This window comes from Rhineura floridana, chromosome 1 (assembly GCF_030035675.1).
Source record: "Rhineura floridana isolate rRhiFlo1 chromosome 1, rRhiFlo1.hap2, whole genome shotgun sequence".
Lineage (NCBI taxonomy): Eukaryota > Metazoa > Chordata > Lepidosauria > Squamata > Rhineuridae > Rhineura > Rhineura floridana.
The window spans coordinates 222,014,645-222,042,024 of NC_084480.1; the positions used below are offsets into that span (position 1 = coordinate 222,014,645).

At 40.2% G+C, this 27,380-nt stretch overlaps 1 protein-coding gene across 3 annotated transcripts in view; it reads right to left on the reverse strand.

The window, feature by feature from the left end:
- The window catches only part of NFATC1 (nuclear factor of activated T cells 1), a 205,727-nt gene that overhangs the window by 101,756 nt on the left and 76,591 nt on the right, over positions 1-27,380 (reverse strand). For all 3 annotated transcript variants that reach the window (XM_061594032.1, XM_061594021.1, XM_061594038.1), the window contains exon 4: positions 7,721-7,923. In XM_061594032.1, the coding sequence (XP_061450016.1) occupies positions 7,721-7,923 (203 nt within the window). The remainder of the gene's footprint in view (positions 1-7,720; positions 7,924-27,380) is intronic.

Consider the following 27,380-nt stretch of genomic DNA (forward strand, 5'->3'; position numbering starts at 1 on the left):
TCCCCCCCTTTTTGAACTCTCCCCCTTGTTCCTATGCATACCTGTGTGCTGTATTTATCCAGACAGAGCACTCCTGCCTTTTAAAATGCCGGCTAGCTTTTTATTGTATATTTATTTGAGCTCCATCTTTCTTTTTATTTGTATTTTTGTCCTGTTTAATCACAAGACTGAATTGTATGTGGGACAAAAACTGTCTCAGTAATAATAATAATAAAAATAAAAAATCATTAGGCATATAATAAATGGCTTAAGGCTGATTTTTTTGTTCTTGGCAGAGATGAGGTGAGAAGTAGGGTCCTTGCAGTTCCTCCTCTCAGTCCCCCAGCTCTCAAACTCATGTTCTGTGAGAAAGAGAGAGATTCCCAGTCCCAGAGAGAGATAGACTGTTGACAATCTCTGCTAATATCTATACAAATGTACATAACATGCATCACCTGAACTCACATGATCTAGAGTTACCTTAGATCTTGCAAGATTTGCAAATGAGAAGCAATAGGGTTTTATATTAGTTCTGATTGTCTATTGGGCTATCATAGGTTATATGTTTTTTTCATTTTCTATGGCAAAAACTCCAACTTCAGTGGAATTTATGTGATGTGTTCTAATCATTTGAATTTGGCTAATGAATGCTTTATTCTTTCATCAGAACTTTAGCAGTAGTACTAAAATATTAATAAAAAAGAAAAGGGAAAGAAAAAATACTTTACATACATCATTCAGCTGTATTGCTAATTATAGATATAGATATAAAAGATAAACGGCATTTTGTCAAAAGTATTTTTGTCTACATTTTATACCTCATCCTTGGTTTTCCAAGCTTGGCATGGAATGCTTCTCATACAGAATTCATTTGAAATGCTGCATATTTATTATCATAATCATCATATTCAAAATAAAAAATATATGTACCGCCTTCAAGTTGAGTCCAACTTATGGTGACCCTATGAATAGGGTTTTCATGAGGCTGAGAGGCAGTGACTGGCCCAAGGTCACCCAGTGAGCTTCATGGCTATGTGGGGATTTGAACCCTAGTCTCATTTTGTTCTCACAACAACCCTGTGAGATAGTAGGTTAGACTGGCCCAGGCAGGGTTATTCAGTGAGCAATAATGATGCAAATAGGATCTCTTTTAATTGTGCTATCAACCTGCTTACTTCCACTCTGACTGGGGCATCTTGCAGCATGGGGAAGAGATGGGGGCACATCACAGCTGAAGTTCACCCATATATCTCTTATTACATTATCTCTTGTTTATTACAGAGACGCCTGTTGCAGGTTTTGCTGTTGAGAGCAGCAGTCAGTTAGTGCGGCCACTTGAGTCACAGCTTGTTGATCCTGAGGAGGCAAAACTAGAAAGTGAGGGTCAGAAAGGAGGCCCTGTGCACGAGGAGGAGGAGGGCATGAAGCAGTGCCAGTTGCCCACAGCCACATCTGCAGAACAGCAAGTACCATGGTTTGGCTTTGAGAAAGCTTGTACATTTGTGAGCCAGAGTGGGAAAAATGTTGTTGTACAATGCAATTACTGCCTTCCAAGGATCAAAAATCTGAGATCAGCTGTTTCCTCCTCATCCAATGTGAAGAAACATTTTGAGGTAAGCCTTTGTCATGCTGGTCCTCAAAGAGTGTCCATTGTCTATTTATGTTTAAATTGTGAAGTTCCTCTTCCATTTTTTCTTGGATTCATGCTTTGTTCTTCTTCCTCAGAGGGCACACCCTGAGAAGCTGAGAGCAATTGAAGAAGCAATAAAGGCAAGGAGACGTGGCCTTCCTGAACCAATGCATGACACCCCTCCTCCCAAAATGCTGAAGCAGCAGCAGACAACCCTTGAGAGGTGGGGATCTGGCAGGGAGCCTGTCACCCAGAGCAATCTCGACAGGAGAATCATTGATTTCATTGTAGAGGAGACATTACCACTTCAGACTGTGGACAAACCATCATTCATTAATCTGGTTCGCATTGGACTCCCCAAAGATCTCACCATCATATGTGCCAAGACTCTGAGAGACAGAACTGAGAAGAGAGCATGCCACATGAGAGAAACTCTTGCAAACCGAATGGGTGCTGTGGCATATATAGCAACCACTGCAGATTGTTGGACCAATGGCAAGAAGAGTTACTTTGGGGTAACAGCCCACTGGATCAACCCAACTACCCTGAAACGTGAGGTCGGGGCCTTGGCTTGTAAGCGTCTGAAGGGGCGCCATACATACGATGTCCTTTCAAAAGCACTGCATGATGTACATGTGCAGTACAGGATCCACAACAAAGTTATGTGCACTACTACAGACAATGGCTCCAACTTTGTGAAAGCGTTCAGAGTTTTCATGGCCAAAGAACCAGTGGAAGCTGCAGGCACCAGTGACGATGATGGTGATAACCAGGAGGAGGAGGAGGCTGAGGTGGAGTTTGTGCCTATCTGTGAGATCCTGGACACAGGACCTGAGGCAGAGGAAGAAGCTGCAGACTCAGGAGAGGATTTTGTTTTACCACCACACCAGAGATGTGCTAGCCACACCCTCAACCTTGTGGCAACACAAGACATAGAGGCCATGCTTTCTGACTCCTCCAAAAGTAGTCTTCTTGGTCCTTTCAAGAAACAGTTTCGTTCCTTGATGAGAAAGTGCAGCAAGTTGTGGTCCAAGCAGAACCAGTCAGCACAGATTGCTGAGTATATCCGTGCGCAATGTGGTGTGTATCTGAAGGTACCAAATAAGACCAGGTGGAATTCCACCTTTGATGCGTTGAAGCAACTATATGAGCTCCTGTCAACTGTGCCACTAAAAATGCATGCCATAATGGACCGCTGCTCCTTGTCCAGGATCACAGCTGCTGAGATTGAAGTGGTACAGGAATACACAGAGATTATGGAGCCACTAGCCCAGTCCCTAGATATCCTGCAACGGGAGAACGGCATGTTCATGGGGTATTTGCTACCAACGCTCTGCAATCTGGACCGCAAGTTAGAAGGACTGGAAAACAAACCTGAGAGGTACACATACTGTTTTCAGCTGCTGAGAGGTGTGCGTGAAGCCCTAAGAAAGCGGTTTGCAGCTATCTGGGAGGACAAGAGGCTTCTTCTGGCAGCCTGCCTACACCCTCGCTTCAAACTAGATTGGCTGGAATCGTGTCAGGCCGCCACCCATACCAACAAGTAAGAACATTAGGGAAGCCCTTTGGGTGGATTACTCCAAGGGAAATGTTGTCTCAAGGGAGGCATCAGAAGGCTTAAGGTGGTAGGCAGGGGCTGGTCCTTTTCTTCCTGGGGCTCCTCATCACAACCTTGGGTTGCTGCAGGTAATCCTTAAGGGTCTGCTGTGCTGCCCCATGAGTGTGGTGACTTGGTCACCTTCCTACCTTCCATGTCATCATCCACAGGCTCAGGCTGGACCCTGAACCAGGGGACATGACAAGCATCAGGAAATGAAGAGCAGATGATGGTTTCCTAACATATATGTGTTAACATATCCTCTCTCTTTCTTAGATACACAATGGAAGCCTTGTTGAAAGCTGAAATAAAGATGGGTGTACTTAATGAGGACAGTGATCAGTCTTCAGATAAAGACCAGGAAGGAGATGACTTAGAAGATGACTTCTTTAACTTTCTGCCCCAGGGCAAGAAGTCAGCAGTGGACACTGCTGAGGAGGAACTGGTGAAGTACCTGAGGTCTCCCAGCAGGGAAGTGTCATCACTCCATGGCTTTCCACGTGTGCTGCGGTGTTTTTTGCAGCACAACACAGGCATGCCTTCAAGCGCCGCAGTAGAACGCCTGTTCAGTACTGGTGGCAACGTAATGACTGTAAAAAGACATTCCTTGTCTGACATGCTCTTTGAGCATCTTGTTCTTTTGAGACATAACAGAAACATATTATAAAAGCATTTCAAGTGTAAAATTTGATTTCAAGAGTTGGGGTATCTTCATTGCTTGGGGGGATGTGAGATTCTGTTATGCCATTATGTTAATCTTATGGATAAATTTTTTTATTCTACTACCCCCTGTGTGTGTGTGTTTATTTTTAATATTGTTTTAGGCTTCTTAGATGTGCAGCAGCCAAGGCCAGCACCTTGTAGGAGTTTTTTTTTTAAAGTAACTGAAATGTAATTGTAGTGATTACTTTTGAGAAAAAGTAAAGTAATCAGTTACTTTCAGAGCAATTGTAGTTGTGACGGTAATTACTACTTTTTGGGCCAAGTAATTGTAACTGTAATTTATTACTTTTTAAAAGTAATCTTCCAAGCTCTGCATTGCACTAACTTGAGTTTTGCTTTGCACATAAACCAGTGCACACAAGGGCATTCAAAAGTGTGACTTGAAACATACTCTTCTCCTTTTTATAGGCATCAGTGAAGAACAAAGCAGGGGAAAATTAACCTTGCAATTTGCAAGCCCATTTTACTCCAGAGTATTCTCTTCAGCTAAATGTCCCAAGAGAAATGAATTCAACTTACTGCTCTAAACTTGTATTCCTGAGTTAGACACATGCATTATTTGTTCTTACTTACTGTAAACATGCTTTGGATGCTACTTTCATTAGTACATGCAGAATCAGGAATTAAATGCAAAGTATAATAATGAGAACAGCTTTTCTTCAGCCCTGATTCCATTGGAAGCCTAATTTAAGTGTGAGGCACTAAGCCCACAGACATAGCAAGACTTATAAATGTGAAATCTCAGTAGAATGTTTGATTAAAATTTATTATAACCATGGATATAGTATCTTCATTAAAGTTTACAGGCTCTGGCTCAGAGATCCACTCAATCAGCCTTATTATAATAGAAGATGTAAAGTAAGTTTATAAAATTAGAGCAACTTCACCTCTTCCGTTATCTTTCAATCTCTGGGGTTTTGGGAAGATTCAGACAAAGTAAGATTAGATGCTATGAAAACGAGCCTTCAAGATGCCTCAAGCTTGCACACTTCTTACTTCTCCTTGAGTATAGCAACTTCCTTCCCCCTTTCAAGATTTGGGGATGCTTGCCTTTCAATATAGCTTCCAGCCCTGGTTAGGAGGGCTTGTGCAAACCATAATTTGCTGGTTCAGATGAAGTGACCAACTATGGTTTGCCTCAAGGAAAGAAAGGAGGGAATTGCTTGGCTCTCCAGAAGATGAAGCGGGAGTGTGTGAGCCCAAAGGCTCTCTGAAGGCTTGTTCTCATTATGCAAACCAATGGCTTGGCATTATATTTCAGCCAGCTCTTCATATTGAGCAGCTACCCTTTTCTAGCAGGATGCCTATGACTTTACAACTGCAAAACACAGAGACATTTAACAGGTGAACCTTTCCCTTTTGTTGCATTTCTGCACCAAGAAAAGATGCACTCTAATCCGCATACCAAACTGCCAGTAAATTTGTCATTTTGATGAAAGTTATAGGGGACTAATATGCCTGCCAAAGACAAGAAAATAGTAACTTTACTTCAGTAGCTGGGAAGATGGCTAGCCATATGCTCCATTTATATAAACTGATTGCATGCCATTGACTTTAGTGGAGTAAAGCCAGTTTCCACATGCACTTTCAACTAGAATTTGGCACAACTCTTCTGCTATAAAATATCAAGAACAGTCAGAGCTGTCTCTGTCTTGGTTTCCATAAAAAAGCTCTATCCGATGAGCTGCTGTGGTGGCAAGCACGTATGTCAAATCAGACACAAGGCCAGACATCGTAATTCCTAATGTTGTGCCTGTGTTGCAATTGAACCCAGGATGTTACAAGGCCCAAGACCATGCAAGTGAGCTGGCAATAGTCCTCTTTTCCTGGACGCAGTACAGTACTGACAAAACCATTACGGAGCACAAAAATGACTGGGACAGGAGATATATATCAGCCTAAAGTCCATCAGAACAATCCTGTATCTCTGATATATTGCAATAACATTTTCTAGTATGATTGCAAATTACAAACAGCAGAGTAAACACCAATTTCTCCAACAGAATTTGCTACTCCTAAGCCCAATGGTGTTGCCCAATAATATTTGCTACTGCTACTCAGCTATTGGTGTCCCTGATAGAATTTAGATGTTCAGTGCCACAGATCCATGAAATCGTCCATTTAAACATAACAGTGGGGAACAGGGTAATAAAGGCAAAACTGAGTAAATTAAATTCTCCAGTCATAAAAATTCACAGTTAATTCTCTCTTTTGAGGTCTTGATGGGTTGAATCTAATTTCTGAGAAAGATGTTACAATAAATACATGTGTAGCATAGCCTTATTGATCCACATGGCTTGGCAGATACAGAAAACATTTGATTAATCTTGGCCTCACAGATCTGTTTTCAGTTGGTTTTACTAACACACATTTCTTTGGGACAAAACAATAATTCTTTACAACAGAAGTAGAACCTGTTCTTTTTATCTACTATCTAAATCAGGGTAATCATCCCTGGTGGCTGGGGCTTATGGGTGCTGTAGGCCACATCTGGAAAACACTACATTGGCTACCCCTGGTCTAAGTACATCAGATTGAAAATTACTCTGGTATGAAGTTGTGTGCATATTTTCTGCAATTTTTAAAAAGAAACCCAACAACTGCAAAGGCTACAATCTTCAATGAAGGACTGGCAGGAGGCATAATTCTTTGCCCTCCTACCCTTTTTTGCACTAAAATAATTGTCTCTGCTATTCATTTTTCCCATACCATATATCCCCATGTAGAAAGAAAAGCAGCTGGGGTGTATGTGTTGATTTTGAGCAGAAAAGTGGCTAGAAAAAAAGGAGTTAGCCAGCTCCCAAGCTCCCCTAGGGATGCATGAATCTGTCCATTTCAGTGACTCACCATTTTTCGTTTTTCTAGTCTTAAATTCAGTTTGCCATATTTTTGGATCAGTTTGCAATGATTTTTTTTAAAAAACCTCACAAAAATTTGTCAGCATTTTAATGCATGTTGGCCCTAACTTTTTTTGTATGCAGTTTTGCCTAATACAACTTGCAAGCAATTATACCTAACATGATATATTTGTGGATGCTACTTTCATTAATACATGCATTTTGAAGTAAACTTTTTCCTAATGTACGCATTTTGTACATGTTTTTGGTTGGAGAGCTGCACTGCAAAATTTGGAGAAGTGAGAATTTCGAAGGACAGCTGCAATTAGGTTTACATATCATTTCAGGAACTGTGAATTGGCTAATCCATGTTTTGCTCCTATCCCTAACCTCCATTCTGCCACCAGTTCTCTGCTGCTGTTTGAAGGCTCCTGTGACTGTTTTTGTTTAAATAAAAATAAAAAAAGTTGAGAGAAACATACACCCAACCTTGTGTCTCATTTAGCTGCAACCTCAGAAAGGACCTGGACCAATTTTTCCTTAAATATACACAAACACACACACCCCTACTCTCTTTTCTTGGGTAAAATTCTAATAAGGTGTTTCTTGCAGAACAGCCTGCAGGAATAAGGTGGTGTCGGGTTTAGAACCTAAAAGCAGAAGCTGAGATTGGAGATTTTTACAGCACCGTTAACTGATATTCTGATTTTAAATGGAAAAGAAGCACATTGGCTGAAACTCTAGAGGAAAAACAGTAATCCCAAATACATTTTTTTTGAAATTTTACTGGGGCATTAAAATGACACTGACCAAACTAGTCTATAAAAGACTGAGAAATATATTGTACAGGATTCTGTACTGGTGGGATGTATAAAACTGCCACTCAGGAAAAGAGAGAGAGAGAGAGAGAGGAAAATACAAAGCTCCTAAGCACCAGGAGAATGTGGGCCTTACATTGCTCTCATGTTGTTTTCAGGAAGAAGTGGAATTTCCAAAACTTTGGTGTTGGAAAGTATTGTTTCATGGCTGGTTGTGGAAACGGTCTTCCCAGTGATCCGGTGAACCTGGTAGAAGGCATGGGGTCGCAGCAGGCGGTCGTCTGCAGTCCCAATGAACAGCTGTAATGTGAGCGGTTCACTTTCTAAGTAACCATGTAGCTGGCAAGAGAACAGAAAAACACCTAGTAAGCACTGTACACAAAAACTACAAGGAATCTATTAAAATTTTATATGCAAGGGAGTCTAATTTAAGGAGAAAACTTGTGACAAGGGCTAAATGTTAAGCTTCCCCACCCCCAGACACTTTTTTGGTAACATAATATAGTAACAATAAAAAGGTGCACTCTGAGAATGTTTCATTATTGTAGATGGCCGAAGGCACTTCAGTTAGACATTGAACAGCACTGTTTCATACATTCAGCCTTTTTCTATTATAGTTTTCTATGGAAAACAGGTTAGCAACAATCAGAGTCTATGTTCTTCTAGAAAATCAAAGCCACTGGGATTGTGAAAACTAGGAGAACAGAGTTTCATCACTTTTGCTGTATATATATATATCTATATCTTTCCAGCCCCTAGTATTGAGGCCTCCCTTCATGATAATTGAGCATATTTTTAGAATGATATTTTAGAACATGCCTAGGCTGAAGCCTATCATACAGATTCTATAAGCACATAGCATATATAGACTGATGTTAAAAGAATTTTTTTTAGTTCAGCTCCTGCTGCTCTGGTTCACCAGATTCATCTGCGAGAAAAAGGGCTCAGAATGTAGTTTGCATAGAGGCAATATACAAGATGCTTAAATATAACTACTCACAACATCAGACTGGAAGAGGCAGGAAAGGGGGAAACCTCAGTTAAGTAGTTCAATCTGTGCTAGTGTCTGGCTACCTCTTGGCAAGCTGCACAACAGGCAGAACTTCTGATGTGCACACCACTAAAACTCTGCCAAAGAGAGGCTTCAGCTGCACGCAAAGACCCATTATATATCTGGCACAATTGGCATTCCTTCCATTTGCGTTTGTGAAATGTCTTAGCTAGCAAAAATAAAATAAAATAAAAATCAGAAATGTGCTCTTAAAGCTAAACAAATGTTAAAGAGGGAAGGCTTTTTTAAAAAAAACAAAAAACCCTGATAAACTTTAAGCTAGCCTTCAGTGTGAATACAGTTTGGTACATGGAGGTAAAAGTGGTATCTGGAAGTGACTTCTTGGGAAGCACAGAGGCTGCTTTTGGGGGAAGGGCCTCAGAAGCCCCACTGTGGGCATAGAGCCAACCATATTGTCCTTGTTAGCCAAATCAAAATAACTGGTGCATAAGAGAGGGCTGATGATGCTAAAAAACAAATCAATACAATAATGTGTCTGAAGCATACAAGAAAGACAAGTATCACAGGCATGGGTGTACTATATTAGCTTCTCCCTCTTGCACTTTCTGGACTTTATTTAGAAAGGGCTAGCTAGGCCTTTACCTTCTGAAGCCTGCGCAAGGCCAAGGATCACAATGCTAAACTGTTCCAAGAGGTATTTAGTCACAGATGAAGTATTAAAAATAACACTGCATGGAGATGACATACATGGCAAAAGGAACACCAAACAGAAGCCCTCTGAGTGAGCTGCTGGCCTTTTTTGCTGCCGAAAAGGAGTGTTTTTGAACCAGGGTGGTTGTCTGACTGATAGGGATGGTGTAGGGAGATTTCTGAACAACATAATTCATTGTGTCCTGGCTCTCACCCAAAAAATGACAATGGGTGCACTTTGTTGTAAGTAAAGAAGTGGATGTTTATTACTGCAGACTAAGAGTTCCAGCTCAGTGTTGTGGAAAGAGCAGAATATAGTCCAGGGGTTCATACAAGGCAAAGGGGCAGTGAGTCTGCTTCAGAATCAAGGCCAAGGTTCAGGTGTCCAAGATCAGTAACAAGGGTTTCAAAATGGCACAGGAGCTGTGAAATTTTCCAATGAGCTTCCTGCCTACCTGCCAGGCTTTTAGGCAGAGGCAGAGAAGGCCCAGGTACTCACGAGAATCCCTGTCCCTATGGGAATTTGTGGCATGAAGGCGGGTGCTCTGCCTAGGGAGACAAGTCTCCTCTTTTCTCTTTATGCACTGCCTCTTCCTGAGAGACTTTGCTGGACCTGCCTCCTCCTCGTCCAGCGGGGAAACAGCCTCCACAGTCTGTAACACCTCCCTCTTCTCTGCAGGCAAGGAAGAGGCAGCCTCTGGGTCTCCCACCTCATCAGCAGATGGAGTCACATCCGGAGGCAGAAGGTTATTGTTGGGGTTTTTTGGTCAAAAGCACTCATCCCCCCACTTCCTCAAGTGCTTTCCACTCCTGGTCTGAATCAGAGTACTCCAAGGGGATCATCGCACATGGGATACTTTTTATAAGACAGGCACCTTCGCCTATACCTCAGAAGTAATGCAAACCAAATGTGTTTCGTACACTCCATTAATATGGACGGGGATTGCAATATTGTTAATTAGTTCAGCTCTCCTCCTGTATTGGAAACAATAACCAAAACATGGCAGTAAAGAGTTGATGTGATGTGGCAATTTCTTTTTGTGTGAGACGACTCAAGGAAAAAAGATTCTATTAAGGGCCAGAAGAAGAAAGACGGAAAGGAAATAGGAGAGAAAAATGGCATTCAGTTATATTAGCATTATATTCAATTATTCTGTCAAATACAAGAAGAATTGTCGGGAAGCAGGTCCAGCCCACGACATTTTGCTGCCTGAGGCAAAGCACAAGATGGCACCTCCATTCCACCTGCAAAAGCCAACCACTCTGGCAGATGAATCTGACTCCAATACTAGCAACGGTGTCTTCCACTACTCCCAAGGCAGCAGGCTAGTTTGGAGGTGCAGGGCTTATGTGACACACACAGTTCTGTCCTTAACACTTTGCCACCATCCCTCACAGCACTCGCTTCCTGAGGTAGCTACCATATTCTGCTAATGATAGGGCTGGAGCTATTGCGAAGCCAACAGAAAGCTCAAATGGCATACATAGAAAGTCTCACAATGGGTGTGCAGCTTGACCCGGTCTTTTTTTTATATATAGGTTATTTACATTATTGTATATATGAGGATGCTATGAGTAGATTGTTTTGTTTGTCTGATTTTTCATTTAGCTTCATTCTACTACTAGGTGGGACTTACTAGCTTTGTTCCACTTGAAATGATTTGCATATCAACGATTAAATGTTCTGTATTCTATCTGGATGCAGACATTAACTTATTATGGGAAAGACTGAAAACATTTTAATTAACTCCTGCGAAGCTCCTAGAAGATGGTATCTAGCCAATCATAACACCGTTAAAGGATAAAAGGAGTCAGGAGATCTCATCAAAGACTCACCCCAGACAAATGTCATGGTCTATATACACTAACGTTGGATAGGGGTGAATATACCTTCCTCGTCCTTCTGGATCTCTCAGCGGCTTTTGATACCGTTGACCACGGTATCTTGTTAAATCGCCTTGAGGGATTGGGAATAGGGGGCACTTCCGGGAAGGGTTGCTTTGCCTGTGCTGCCTCTGAGACGAGCTCTTGTCTCAGAAGAAGCTTTTTCAGCTTCAAAATCAGTCACAACGCTCTTTTTGACTGATAAAGATTTTCTCCCGGTCAGGGAGAAACGTAGAGATCAACCACAAAGCCTGTTTTTGTGGGGAGGACTGGATTTCATTTATTTATGAGAGAAGGTTCAAACTGCAATGCCGGATGGACTTTCATCAAGCTCTTGCTGATTACAGCAACACGTTTATCTTTTCTTTAAAGAAAAACGGACTTCAACAAGCAGATAAGCATCCTTCTTTCTATTTTCTTTTTTGACTTGGTTTAAATTGGTGTAGCAAAAAAGAGATTTGTCAATGAATCAGCTGTGAAAAACGTCTAGGTGAGTTTATGGCTTTTCTCTTTCACTAACGAAATTAAGGAGGAAAGAAATCGAAAAAGCTTATCTTTGTTTTTATCGCAAAAAGCTGTCCTGGAGGTGCATTCTAAAGATACCAACGGAAGAGGGATTTCTATTTCGAGGAGGGGGAAACAAAAACTTTTTTTTTTGGTCTATTTCATTTTGACGAATCTGCTTATTCACGACGCCACTAATTGTTTTGATGTTGGGAACTAAGTTTGTTTTTGTATTCCTGAATACATAGAGATAAGGCAGGCTGTATTGTCTACACTGATATAAGCAAGCCTGGAACATTAACCCAATTGTGGCTGAAATAATTTTTGTTTCTGTGGTTTTAAGAAAGACAACCAGGAAAGTGATTGAGACCATGGAAGAAATTATGTTTCAGAAAATAATGGGTGAGATTGAGATAACGAAACAAACCCTGAGACAGGGTAGACAGGAGATGAAAATTGAATTTAACAAAATGACGCAGGAGCTTAAAGAAACAATGGATTTTGTGAGAGAGGAGTTTGATGGGATAGTGAAGCTACAAGCCCTGGAGATTGGAACAAATGTGAAATTGGAAAGAGATTTGGAGTTTATGGATGTTAGAAATAAAGTTTACTGTTTGGAATTCAACGTTGTCTCTGAAGAAATTAATGAAGATTTTGGTTGTAAAGTTATCAATGTCTTGGATAATTTTCTGGACTGGAATGATGTGATGGAGCTTGACATAGAAAAAATCTATGGAGTTGGCTACAGATATGTGACAGTGGAGAAACTCTTAAGAAATGAGCGGACTTCCGGGAAGGGTGACTGGACTTCCGGGAAGGGTGACTTCGCTTGTGCCTGCTTTTGAGACGGGCTCCCGCCTCAAAAGAAGCTTATTCAGATATAAATCAGTCAGAACATTTTTTTTTTGACTGATGAAATTTCTCCCGGGCAGGGAGAAACGTAGAGATCAACCTCAAAAGCCTGTTTTTGTTGGGAGGACTGGATTTCATTAATTTATGAGAAAAGGTCCAGCCAGCAATGCCGGACGGACTTCCGAACAAGCTCTATCTGATTAATGCGATACGTTTATCTTTTCTTCAAAGAGAAAACGGACTAACAGGCAAGCACCCTTCTTTCTATTATTTTTTTTACTTGGTTTAAATTGTTGCAGCAAAAAGAGATTTGTCAAATGAATCAGCTTTAAAGAACTTCTGGGTGAGCTATAACTCTTCTCTGTTATTCACGAAATTAACAGCTTATCTCTGTTTCTATTGCAAAAAGCTGTCCTGGAAGTGCATTCTAAAGATATAAACAGAAGAGGGATTTCTATTCCGAGGAACATTATATTGTCTGGGACTATTCTCTTTTTGGTCTATTTTATTTTGACAAATCTGCTTCTTCACGACGCCACTAACTGTTTTGATGCTGGGAACTAAATTTGTTTTGTGTTCTTGAACATAGAGAGATAAGGCAGGCTGCTCTGTTTATACTGTGATGTCATCAAGCCTGGAATATTAACCCAATTGTTGCTGAAATAAGAAGTGGTTCTTCTTTATTTTTGTTTTGTTTTGTTTTCGTGGTTTTAAAAATGGCAATCAAGAAAGTGGATGAGAATCTGGAAGTAATTATGTTTCAGAAAATAATGGATGAGATTGAGATAACGAAACAAACCCTGCGACAGGGCAGTAAGGAGCTGAAAATTGAACTGAGCAAAATGACGCAGGAGCTTAAAGAAATAGGGGATTCTGTGAGAGAGGAGAATGAGATCAGAGATGAGAAAAGAAAAAATAAAGGGAAGATACAAGCCCTGGAGATTGGAACAAATGTGGAATTGGAAAAAGATCTGGAGTTTATGGATATTAGAAATAAAATCTACTGTTTGGAATTTAACGTTATCTCTGAAGAAATTAATGAAGATATTAGAGATAAAGTTATCAATGGCTTGGATAATCTTCTGGACTGGAATGACGTGATGGAGCTTGATATAGAGAAAATCTATGGAATTAACTGCAGCCATGTGACAATGGAAAAACTCTCAAGAGATGAGCCAGTGCATTTTGTAAAAAAGAACACAGATATGACTTTACAACAATATTTCAGCAACTTATTCAGAATTGATGGCAAGAAAATATTTGGGATAGAGGAAATTCCCATCAGACTCTTATTATATGACTATGGCTATGACAGCAAGATTATTATGGAATACTGATAATGGAAGATTGGACACTGAAATTACTGGACTTAACAGGACTATTGAAGATGGAAGATGGAATTAATATGGATAATGGAATAATGGCTATTGAAATTATTGGACCTAACAGATTTTGATGAGATGGATTAATTGATATGTTTATTTGGACTATGGTTATGACAATAAGATTATTATTATTATTAACAAGATGGATTAATCGACATGTTTATTTGGAGAAAAATTGATAGATATATTTCTTAAAGAATTGAAACCTCTCTTTGACTTTTTGTGGAAAGAATAAAGTAATGTTTATGAGATTTGATGATTAATTAAGATAACTACTGGAGGAAAGTGATTTTATAATATAATTTAAGAGACAGGATTGTTATATATTGTAGACCTACAACTGATTTGATCTGCGACAAATGGGAAGTCAACATTTTATTTTTTTGTTTAATCATTTTTGTTTTGTTTTGTTTTTTGTCTTTGAATGTTTTATGATTTTGTTTTGTATGTTTTATGAAAATTTGAATAAAAATTATTGTAAAAAAAAAAAAGAAATGAGCCAGTGTATTTTGTAAAAAAGAAGAACAGAGATATGACTTTGCAGCAATATTTCAGCAACATATTCAGAATTCTTGACTGGAATGATGTGATGGGGCTTGACATAGAAAAAAGTTATGGAATTAACTACAAATATGTGACAGAGCAGAGATGCACCCAGAGCAGAGATGTGACTTTACAACAATATTTCAACAACATATTCAGAATTGATGGCAAGGACATATTTGTGATGGGGGAAATTCCCATCAGACTCTTGTTATATGACTATGGCTATGACAGCAAGATCATCATGGGATACTGATAATGGATGAATGGATACTGAAACCACTGGATTTAACAGGACTATTGAAGATGGAAGATGGAATTAATATTGATAATGGAAGAATGGTTATGGAAATTATTGGACTTAACAGATTTGACGAGATGGATTAATTGATATGTTTACTTGGACTATGGCAATGACAACAAGATTATTATGGGATACTGATAACGGAAGAATGGCTACTGAAATTACTGGACTTAACAGGATTATTGAAGATGGAAGATGGAATTAATATAGATAATGGAAAAATGGCTATTGAAATTATTGGGCCTAACAGATTTGAATTAGATGGATTAAGCGATAAGTTTATTTGGAGAAAAATTGATATATCTCTCAAGGAATTGAAACCTCTCTTGGACTTTTTGTGGAAAGAATAAAATAATGTTTATGAGATTTGATGATTAATTAAGATAACTACTGGAGGAAAGTGATTTTATAATATAATTTTAGAGATAGGATTGTTATATATTGTAGACCTATAACTGATCTGCGACAAATTGGAAGTCAACATTTTATTTTATTGTTTGGTTGTTTTTGTTTTGTTTTGTTTCTTGTCTTTGAAAATTTGAATAAAAATTAATGATAAAAAAAAGGGAATAGGGGGCACTGTTTTACGGTGGTTCCATTCCTATCTCTCAGGCAGGTACCAACGGGTGGCATTGGGGGATGAGGTTTCAGACCCTTGGTCTCTGAATTGTGGAGTACCACAGGGTTCTATCCTCTCCCCCATGCTATTTAACATCTATGTGAAGCCGCTGGGAGCCATCATCAGGAGTTTTGGGCTGCAGTGTCACCAATATGCGGATGACACTCAGCTCTATCTCTCATTTAAATCTTCACCAGAGTTGGCTGTGAAGACCAGGTCCAAGTGCCTGGAGTCCGTAAGTGGATGTATGGGCGAAAATAGGCTGAAGCTGAACCCCGATAAGACCGAGGTGTTGCTCGTGGGTGACAAGAGAAGGTTGGGAGATATCGACTTGGTACTTAATGGGGTGAGATTACCCCTAAAGGGCCAGGTCCGCAGCCTAGGGGTCATTCTTGACTCCCAGCTGTCAATGGAGGCTCAGGTTTCGGCAGTGAGCCGGGCAGCTTGGTATCAATTACATCTGATACAAAGGCTGCGACCCTACCTTCCTGTACTTCTGCTCCCACAAGTGATACATGCCCTGGTCTCCTCTCGCTTAGACTATTGTAATGTGGTCTGTGTGGGGTTACCCTTGAAAATGGTCCGGAAACTGCAGCTGGTACAGAATGCGGTGGCACGCTTGATTAAGCATAGCCGCTGCCGGGATCACATCACCCTGGTGTTGGTAGATCTACACTGGTTACCAGTGGTTTACCGGGCCCAATTCAAGGTGTTGGTGTTGACCTTTAAAACCCTATATGGTTTCGGCCCAGTTTATCTGAAGGACTGCCTCCAATATCACCAATTAGGCCGCCTTACAAGATCAGCCACACAGGACCTCCTCTCAGTCCTACCAGTCAAAACAGCTAGGCTGGTGCAGACCAGAGACAGAGCGTTCTCAGTTGTGGCCCCCACCCTCTGGAATTCTCTCCCTTACGATCTCCGACATGCCTCCTCCCTGATGAGTTTCCGGCGAGCTTTAAAGACCTGGTTATTCAGGCAGGCTTATAAGAACGTTGGGGTGGATTAGTTTTTCTTGATCTTTTAATTACTGTTTTTGATGTTAGATTAATCTGATGAATGTGTTGATTGTATATTGTATACTGTATATTTTATTCTATGTAAGTCGCCTAGAGTGTCCGTTCAGTCGGACAGATAGGCGACTAACAAATAAAATTTTATTATTATTATTTATTATAACTCTATTCAATTTTCCAAAAGCTACTAGGAGGACAAAAAAACTGCACTTCAAACTTCACTGCACTGTACATTAACACCTTTCTTTTAATTTTCTGCCTGGAGGATTTACGATCAATACTTCTAGGATGCAAAGTTACACTTTCTAGAAAAGATTTATAGCACTCAGTCAGGCACAGGTAAAAAAGGTTTACACTCTGAGGCACACTTGGAAGTCTCATCATCCCCTTGCTTCACTTCGTTTTGCAGTTTATGGTGGAATTCAAAGTAATTTGCACAACACCATTACCTTGTCCTTATGTCACTTGCTACTGGTAGTCAGCCTACACAATCACACAAAATATAGGGACATAGAAAACAGACAAATCTGAGGACCATATGGCAGGACTCAGTTCCAAGATTATACTGTTTCCCCCACTCCTTCCTCCTGCCAAAGATGGGCAGCCTGATCCTATCCCTGACTTTAACATCTGTGATGCGAACAGCTAGATCAGCAATTTATGTAAGGCAAGTGGGGCACATCTGTCTGATTCTACTGCAGTCACCTCCTAACAGTTCTTCATCAGCACAATGTTGAGACAGCATGAAGGGACAGAATCTGTTTCAGGACCCTTAGGGTACTATGCTTGATAATGCAAGAGACTTTATTCCTTCCATCCCCACATAGGGCTTTACCTACCAATACAGCAGATGTTGGTGAACTGTAATTCCGATCATCCCTGGCCATTGGCCATGCTTGCTGGAGCTGGTAGGAATTGTAGTTCAGCAACACCTGGAGGGCTAAAGGTTCCTCACACTGATAACTGCAACTGTTACAGGTATGAGGAGACATTTTGTATCAGTGTTGGAAGTTGCCCGTTCCTGTGTGTCCACTGCTTTTGTGCAGCAGAGCAGAATGCTGGGCTGTTACCTAAGTTTTAGGCTAAGAAACCTGCAGCAATTTATGGGTCCATATTTCTCAAGACATTTGTTGCCACACTCCCTCTCATTCTGCTCATTTTGAATTTGAAAACAGATCTTGCAATTCTTTTGGCTGCTTATTCAAGCCAGATGTTTGCTGACAAATGCGTTACATACTTATTCACCCACTGATGACAGGTCCAGAAGAAAGGAAAATGAATAATTTGAATAAAACTGCACACCCAAAACATTTTTGTCTGTCTTTGTGATGGACAATTCTTACTGAAGTGTGAACCAGTTATCCACTTTTAACATTCACTGTGCTGGGGCTAGCCTGGGAAAAATCATAGGGTCTAGCTTTTATACAAAATGCAGATGTCGCTAAACTAAAATGGTCTTTTCTCAGTTTTTGCTTGCCTAATTACCTATGTTCATTAGCTATGTGACAGATGCAGTTGTACTGGTTTTTAAAAAGTAGGCAGAAGGGAGTCACATTAGAATGAGTTCACTTTTGCTCTGCAAGGACCGTCATTACAAAACAGTTTGTAACTTCCTAAATATTTGAAGTAGTTTTCCTGTTCTATTTTGTAAAGTGGATATAGATCAGAGATAGGACCAAGAAAACAGAATGGCTGCTCCCCACCAAATAGACACAGGCAGGTAAAAAAATAGATAACATAAAAGTTGCACTACATCGTTTAATAATACATGGCCCTATTAAATCTGCGCTAATAAACATTACAGGAAACCAAAACCAAACCTAAAACAGTATTTGTTTTTTCTTCATTCACAACAGCTTATTCAAGAAAAGCAAGTATTTTGTGCATCTAGTTCTATTGAAATAATGTTTTAAGAAAGCCTAATGAAACACACAAAAGCTTCTTCTTTTTTTAGAGGGACAGACAGACAGACAGACAAAGTGTGCTTCCAGACAGTATTTTTGGGTGGGACTGAATCACAAACTGGCAAATTCAGGTTGCACAATTAAAGTGGATTTGGAGCTCTTATGCAACAAACCCGCTTCCCCAAAAGACCAGACTTTTGTGGCATGGAAAGAGACAGGAAAATGCAGTGGAACGTGTGGAATAACACTTGCTTTGATACAACATTGTCTAGCTTCCTTGCTAACAAATCAGAGTGAATACTCATTACATAGCCAACATTGTCTAGCCTCCCCACAAACTAATTGGAGTGAATACTCATTAAAATAGCCAATGTCATCTAATCTCCTTGAAAACAAATCAGGGTGAAAGCTCAATAAAGAGGTCGTCTGGAAGCACCCAAACCTGGCTATGGTCAGTTTGTGAATCTTGGATATAACTAGGTCTCAAGTTCTGTTGCCACCTTTCAAGGCCAATAATAGTGATGCTGAGTCCAACACTCGTCTCGTGACAACTTCAAAGAGAAAATTCCAGTGTCAGTAGAAACATTGTTGATTGTGATTAGAATTCCGGTTCCATAATAGCCACAAACTGAAAACTTGTACACAACACATGCTACAATGTCTAGCAAACTTCTTAACTACATCAATGTCACTCCAAGAGTTGCTTTACACATTGAACCTTTGTGGAATGCCTTCCTGAAGGAGATCTACCAGGCTCCATCACATCCCTTCTTTTGGGAGGCACTAAAAACATGGGCTCTTCCAAACATAACTCCTTGGATTTTTTATACTGCTAGTTTAAATATTTTGTTTTAAACTGTGTTTAAAACTGAACTTTTAATCTTGATGTATTATTTTATTTTTTCTGTAGTTTATATATTATTTTATTATGGGTATTTCTATGCTGTGATTTCTATGATTTAGGATTGTCTTTGAAGATGTTTTTGTCTTTAAGATTTTATTTTTTTAAAAAATCTGTGTTTTGTTTCCTTTTATAAAAAAATGGGTTAAAACTCCAAAAGAAAGAAAACACTTTACTCACCTATATACTGTCACACATTATAAACAGATATGTATACTGTTACACGTACAAGTGTTGGGAGCTGCAGGTGGCCATAGCTCCCAAGGAAAGGATCACATTGTATATACACTCGGGGTGGACTTACCGTTAGACAAAATAAAGCAGTCACCTCACGCAGCAGATGCTGGGGGCACAGAAAAATGTTGGATAGAACTGTGTGTGTCAGATAGCCTGTCCTGCGGCCCTAGTTAGCCTGCTGCCCTCAGATACAGTGAAGGATATTGTCCCATCATCAATGTTGATGGAAAATTAACCTACAAGTCTGGTTAGCTTCTGCACTTGAAAATGGTGTGTGTGTCATATTGTCCTTCACCTCAGGCAGCAAAATGTCTTGTCTCCGTTAGAAAGAGAGACAAAAATATGACACAAACTACTTGCATGGCAAAATTTCTAATATGGAAGATTTTAAGTCTTTCTGAAATATATCCTCTCTCACAATATTGTCAAGCCACAGGCCAAACTCTGCATAGTCCAAAAATACCTTAAAACTCCAATGGGAAGAATTTAATCCAGTAAATGGAAGAGTTAGATTCAGGCCTACTTGGAAATTCATTTTATTGTGCTATCTGCGGATTTCCAAGAAAAAGCAGAGTATGACATTCAATAGATAAGAGATGCCCTTCCATAAGTCAAATTAGACATTACCCGAGCCTCATCTTTGACCTCACTTCTGTTCTGCCAGTGAAAGTGACAGCCTGGCAGGGCTTTGGATATGACACTTACTGTACAATGTCTTCAATTGCTCCCCTTCCTACTCTTAGATACATCCTGCCTGGGACAAAGGCATGCAAAATCATTCTTCAATTGAGAGTAAACCTGGCTAAGCTGTGATTTTGAAAAGAACTCATACATACCAAAATAAAAAAAGCCTCACTCCATGTATCTTCTTGAGCCTGAAATTAAGTTGGACGTTGAGCTCCAGGCCAGAGGAACCGGCATTGTACAACCTCCCTTGAAATTAATAGGAGTGTTACAACTCCAGTGGAGTCTGTACAGGAGACATTGCCACTGGTTTGTGCTCATTTTGTCTACGAACAATGTGGAGGATTCAAATAAACATCTGAGGAAGAGCATTTCCTGAACTACTACCCCATGTCCAGCTTTCTTCATTATAAATGGAGGGAGCACTGCAGTGGTGGCTGGTGCCCATTGGGAATGGTAGGGTGGAGGGCAGGGGGAGGAGTCAACAGTAGGTGGAGCCAGAGCCAACAGAGTCAGTTCTAGTTTTGTCCCCACCCTCCTCCCTGCTGAGTTCTACAAGGCAACACTGAGACTACGGATGGAAAGCTAATATGCAGTTCCATCCCCTGGTTTGGTTAGAAGTAAGAAGGCAGGCAGATGGGGACTGGCTGAGAGCAAACTGAAGTTGGTTGGGGAGTGTCCTATTCACTCTAGTGGCCTAACTATACTGGAGCACAGTGCAATGGAACAAGAAGTATGACACATTTTGGAAGAACCTAATTAATTAAAAAATGCAAGCACCAAAGACAATCTGCTTTCCTAAAAGTACAGGTCTGAACAACAACAAAACTTCAGATACCAATATTGAAATAAAAAATGTTAATTGGGGAAGGCACTAGAATTAGGATGATTGGATTCTCGCACCACTAAACTATCCAAGAAGTGAATGCTAGCCATCTTAGTTTATGCTGTTTCTCATGGTTTGTTTGTACATTTAAGTAAAAAGGAAAGATTGCATGGATTTTTAAAAATATATTATTGAAATGGAAATGGACTGCCTTCAAGTTGATCCTGACTTGTGGCTATCCTATGCATAGGGTTTTCATGGTAAGCAGTATTCAGAGGGGGTTTACCATTGCCTCCCTCTGAGGCTAGTCCTCCCCAGCTGGCTAGGGCCTGCTCAGCTTGTCACAGCTGCACAAACCAGCCCCTTCCTTGTCCGCAACTGCCAGCTGGGGGGCAACTGGGCTCCTTGGGACTATGCAGCTTGCCCACGGCTGCACAGGTGGCCGGCACGTAACCCCTGAGCCACTCACTATGGGGGTGATCTTTACACCCAGGAGACACGAGCGGGGATTTGAACTCACAGACTCAGGCTCTTCTCCCCACTGTGCTATACCAGCTGTATAAATATATTATTAGCAAGGTTTATATCTAGTATTCACTTCCTTACAGCAATGTTATAAAGCAAATGTGCATTTTCCCCCAAACAGCCTAGCTTGGGTTAGCCCACAAATAAAATCTGGATTATTTAATAAAGTTCTCTCTATAGTATGGGAAAGAAAAAACCAGGCTGTATACATGTATGTGCATAATGGATGAAAAGATCTGTCAGTTTCAGTTCTCTCAGTTTCTCATTTTTCCAGTCTTAAATTCAGTTCTCTCCATTTCTGTAGCTATTTGCAATTTTTTTTAAAAAAAAGAATCCTCATGAAAACTCTCTTCCACTGTAGTGCAAATTTCTCCTAATAAACACATTTTATAGGTGGTTTTGACTAATGTACACATTTTTGCAAGCATTTCCTCATCATATAATGCAGGTTTTTTTGTATTTTCACTCATATATTCATTTTTATGCACGCTGTCCCCTAACATACACATTTTTGTAAACATTGTTTGGTTGGTGAACTGCATTGCAAAATTAAAATAACTGCAAATTTTGAAGGATGGCTGTGTTTTGCTTCTCATATTGTTTTGGAAAATGCAAATTTGATAGATTTGGATTGAAATGCAAACTGAATTTCTCACCCATCCCTAATGTGCATACATGCTCTCACACAAACAACATGTGCATGAATGTGTTTTCATATATCATATATGAATATATATTCATATATTATGATACTATCATGATACAGCTGGAGATATGTACGAGAATATTCTTCTCCTTGATGTAACTATGCTGTAATCTTATAGTAACAGAGATGTTTTGCACTTACTGACTTGCTTACTAGATATTTGGGCACCTATCCAGAATAAAATGCTATTTACAGCCACTGTCTTGCACAATATCCTCTATCTTTAGGAATACACTGTAGCAGAAATGTCCATAGTTCTAAAAGGTTCTTTTCTCCCTACAAGTCAGAAGCATGAAGCCACCCCAAATCTCTCCCACCCTCTCTCAATCTCTCTCTCTCAGGCTGATTCCTGAAATGACACTCTGTGTTTGTTAAGTCATCTGTGGAAGTGTTTTCCTTGAACAAGACTAAGGATGTTTCAGAGTGTAGAAGCCTCCTTTTCCCAACACAGTATTTCCCCACTATTTTAGGATTTCTATTCTCATTTTTTCTTCAGTCAGTCCCTTAGGAGGAAAGAGATCTTTTATAGTTGGAGGAGATGCAGTCCTCACCCCCGCCAACCTGAATAAGCTTGCTGTATGGGAAGAATTTCAAGAGCTTAATCAATTGATTGGCAGCTTGATCCAGTTTGACTGAAGTGCTTCAGTTAAACTGGCTTCTGAATTATTATTATTATTATTATTATTATTATTATTATTATTATTATTATTATTAATAATAATAATAATAATACCCCACCTTCCGGCCAAAGGCCCTCAAGGCGGCTTACAAAAAACACAAATATAAAAATACAATATAAAATATATCAATAAAATAATACAATTTGCAAAATACAATTTACAAAAGTTAAATAACTGCTCTTAGGCTAACAATGTAAGATGCACAACACATGAGGGAAAAAGGACAGGGAATTACAGGCAAAAGATTCCATAGTTAAGTCAAGACTTTCTGGTGGCAGGGGACACTACATTACAAAAACTCCATATGCTGTACTTTCTTTGTCATGAGTGCAGGGTACGAGGGAGAAGAAATAAAGAACAGAAGGATTAATACATACATGGGTCAAGGGGACCTATTCAAGCTTATTCTCTCTACAAATAAGTCCACAGATGCAAGCAGAGGGTAAGGGAATGGACTGCAAATGGTTAATGGATGGTGGGGAACTTCTCTCCTGGATGGTTTGCATATCCTACTACAAGTGACCTTCAGATACTTGCTTATCCCAGAAGACCTGCATTCACTTTTAACAAGAGTCTTGCAACACCATCAAAGCTAGCACATTTATTATAGCAGCCTTCTCCATCCTGGAGCCTTCCAGATGTTTGAGACTACATCAGCCTCAGCCAGCATGCCAAATGGTCAGGGATGATAGTTGTACTCTTAAACATCTGTAGAGCACCAGGTTGGGGAAAGATCAGGCCAAGGTAGCAAGCATCTTATTCAGTGGCCAACCAGATCCCTGTGGGATGTCATAATAATTTGTTAGACTAGAAACACACTCACTGTTCTGCTGGTTCCAGTATGTCTCTACCTCTCTCTTCTGAAAATGGGGGCACATGATGGTACTCAAACCCTGCTACTTTTTCCTATAAAAGCTGGTGAGAGCTTTTTTAAAAAAAGTTTTTATTTATTTATTTATTTATTTGATTTATATGCCTAAATCTTCTAAGAGATTTCACAGTCTCTTGGCAGATAAACCCATCCCCCCGCCGGGTGTGGCTAATGGAAAAACTTTGATCCAGCAACTAGTGTGTTTACAGCCAATGTCTTAAACGTTGGAACACGCAAGCCCACTCACCACAAGGTGACGATCCTCTAAGGACAGAAGGGACCCATCTCACACATGCAACTGGCCAAAAGGAGAGATTACAAGATAATGTGCTTTTGAAAGGCTTGTGTGGTTAGATCCAACCCAATAAAAATGAGTACTTCAAGTGGGGTAGTCATGATACTCTGTGGCAGCAAAAAGAAATATTCTTGTGGCATGTTTAAGATATTAGCTGTAAACACACTAGTCGCTGGATCAAGTGAGAGGATGAGAACAAGCTAATTAGGCTGAAACATCTGGCGACTTTAGACCTATCAGGCACAGAGGAAAAGCTGAACTATAAGTAAGTAGTCATGTGGGCAGGAAACCAGCAGCCACTTTGCAAGTGTGGGTTTTCCTTAGGAAGTGAGGAGGGCAGAGCAGATGTGCTACGATCTCCCTCTAGAGACCCTCTACTTCAAGGGTGGGGAAACTTTTTCAGCCCAAGGGTCAGATGCATAGCAACTTCTGAGGGCCAAATGGGTGGTGGCAGAAGGAAAGGTAAAAACTAAAATAAAAAAACTATTTTCCCCACTTTCTCCCACTGCACCTCATTTAATACATTCCATTATTACTTCCCATCCCTTCCCTGTTTCAGTTTTAATTTTCACCCCATTGCACCTCATTAAATTCACTCCATTATTACTAGATCACATTAATATGAAGCTCATTCTGCTTCTTAGATGTCAACAAGATGCACTAAATCCTTACTATACAAAGTGGTTAATATGGTTTAGCTGTGGCCTTTCTTTTTTTTTGAAAAACTGAAAAGCTCACCTGAATCTCCCTGCCAGCAACGTTGTGAAGCGGCACTGCCTAGACAGTTCAAACAAGTCAGTCTGAGAATTCTTTCCTGATCTTAGCGAAGAATTGGAATTTGGAAGCTGTGACCAGTCTCAGACACCGGAAATCCTTACAGTAGGGATGAAATACCTGTCCCTCCCCCGAGTTGCTGTTCAACTACAACTTTCCTCAGCCCTAGTCTCTGTGGGCCAACAGCAAGGATAATGGAAGTTGTAGTCCTATAAGATCTGAAGGGCCACAGGTTCCCTATTCCTGACAAAGGGGCTCCCTTCTCACAGAATATCCTTACATTTGGGAAGTAAAAATAGATGCCCATCTTACAATATGATCATGAGGGGCTCTCTGAACATTAGTAAGCAATCAATATATTGACAAATGTGTTGAGAAAAGGAAGGGGAGAGATACAACAGGGGGAGGGATAAAAGACACAGCCAAAATGATGTCAACAAATACTTTCATTGCCACATATAGATATTGCAAAAACATCTGGATTTCAGTCAGAACTCTCATTTTGAACTGGAAAAGTTTTGCACTAGACACAAGAGGGGAATTATGTGCATACTTTTATGATTCCAGATTAAGAAGGTGATGATAAAGGCTGGTGGGTAATTTATTGGAGTTCTGTAGAACTAGACTGGAACAGCAGAGGCTGGTTTCCTGGGTGTGTGAACTGAACTACTTACCACACACAGAAATAATTTGGAGGAAAGGATATTTCATCAAAGCTGGAACTTTGGCTTTGTGCATGTATAAATATACCTCATATTTTAATATTCAGCAAATGCTTAAATGAAGGCAGCAGCACCAGCTGGTTAAGGAATGTGTTCTAGGCCCAGATCCTACAAAATGACAAAAAAGTGCCCCAACACCTCCCCCTGCCCTATGCTGTAAGCTTCACAGAGTCTGGAAATAATGTGTATTTTTATTATACACAAGAAGTTATAAGAACATACAGTGCACTTCACAACCATTAAAATCAATGGGTGTTTGCCATTGGCTTCAATTTGATGTGGATTACAGCCACAATTCTGAAGCTTCTCTGGGCTGCTTGCAGTTTGACTTGCATGCGCCATTACTCTTCCTGCATACATGTGCTGTATGACCTGTGAATATTTTAGAATCCAGATGGCAGTTCATCTTTGAGAACTAGTTGCGGGTGCTACTACTTTATGCACAAGAGGGTGCTACTAATTCATACACATACCTATATGTGTAGCCAAAGGAGACATGTGGGGGAATCATCCCACGTCCGACTCTGTGGGTGGGGTGGGGGATACATAACAGCTCTGATATAAACAAACCATCCATAACCATGATGAGATAGCATTTGGTCAATTGTTGCTATTTTTAATATAGAAAATTAATTTTATACATACTCTAAAACATTCAAATTTCTTCCTGCCAAGAGGAAGCTTGGCTTATTTAAAGAAGGGTGTTGTTTGACGAGAATAGACTAAGGAGCTCCATTTAAAAGCTTCATTTCTGTAAATATTTGGAGAAGGGTAAGTACTGGGAAATACTGAATCATAACCCTAACATTTTGCAATGGAGTTACTTTCTTGGATGCCTGAAAATGAAGGGGGAAGAAAATCAGACAAACTACATTTTTTAAATTGCGGTTCTGAGACAAAGTGGCCTACTTAGGGGTAGATGGGCAAGGCAATGTCAAGGTCAACACAGTTCAAACACACTGGCAAAAACAATATAGGGCTGCCACCAATGTGTTTGCACCTTGGCAAACTCACCGCCACCTCACCCCTCCTGGAAAGCAGCAGTGACACAAGCAACCAGAGGTCAGGGGAGTGCCACTGCCCCACCATGCTGTCCACTACTGGTTATGTGCCAAGTAAGTGTTCTGTTGTAGGCAAATGTAGAATAAAGACTTAAAAGTCAAATTCATTTACATTTTTCTTGTGACATCTTGTGATGCAATATCTGTCTGGATGTCTGAAACTGCTTTCATGAAAAATGGCTTGTGATAAGTTTTATTTTACATGCCTAAATAAGCAAATATAGGTGCAACTTATGGATGGCTTGGGGGTGGTTAGACAAATTCATGGAGGATAAGGCTGTCAATAACAACTAGCCATGGTTACTGTGTACTATCTCCAGTTTCAGAGGTAGCATGTCTCTGAATACCAGTTGTTGGGGAACGCAAGTGGGAGTCTGCTATCATACTCATGTCCTGTTTGTGGGCATCCCATAGAGATCTGGTTGGCTACTATGAACAGAATGCTTGCTACCTTGCAACACTCATATTCTTAATCAACTGTCCACTGAAATCAATGGCAAAATTCCCATTGTTGTCAATGGCTAGATTGCTCTCTCTATACAGCTCAATACACAGCTCGTGTGTGCGCACACACAGTGACTTTTTGGGTGGCACAGAATTAGGTGAAGCATGCAATGGCACTCAGCGTGCATTAAACTGTTATGTTGGTCCATCATTTAGATATTTGGCATCCTAAAATTCAAAGCAAGGCATTCTTAGAAACTTTTTGGGAAGGGCATAATTTACCTCACAATGGGAGCCTTGAAATATGCTTAGTAGAACAAGGAGGACTCCATTATGCAATTAATAAAATGGTATATG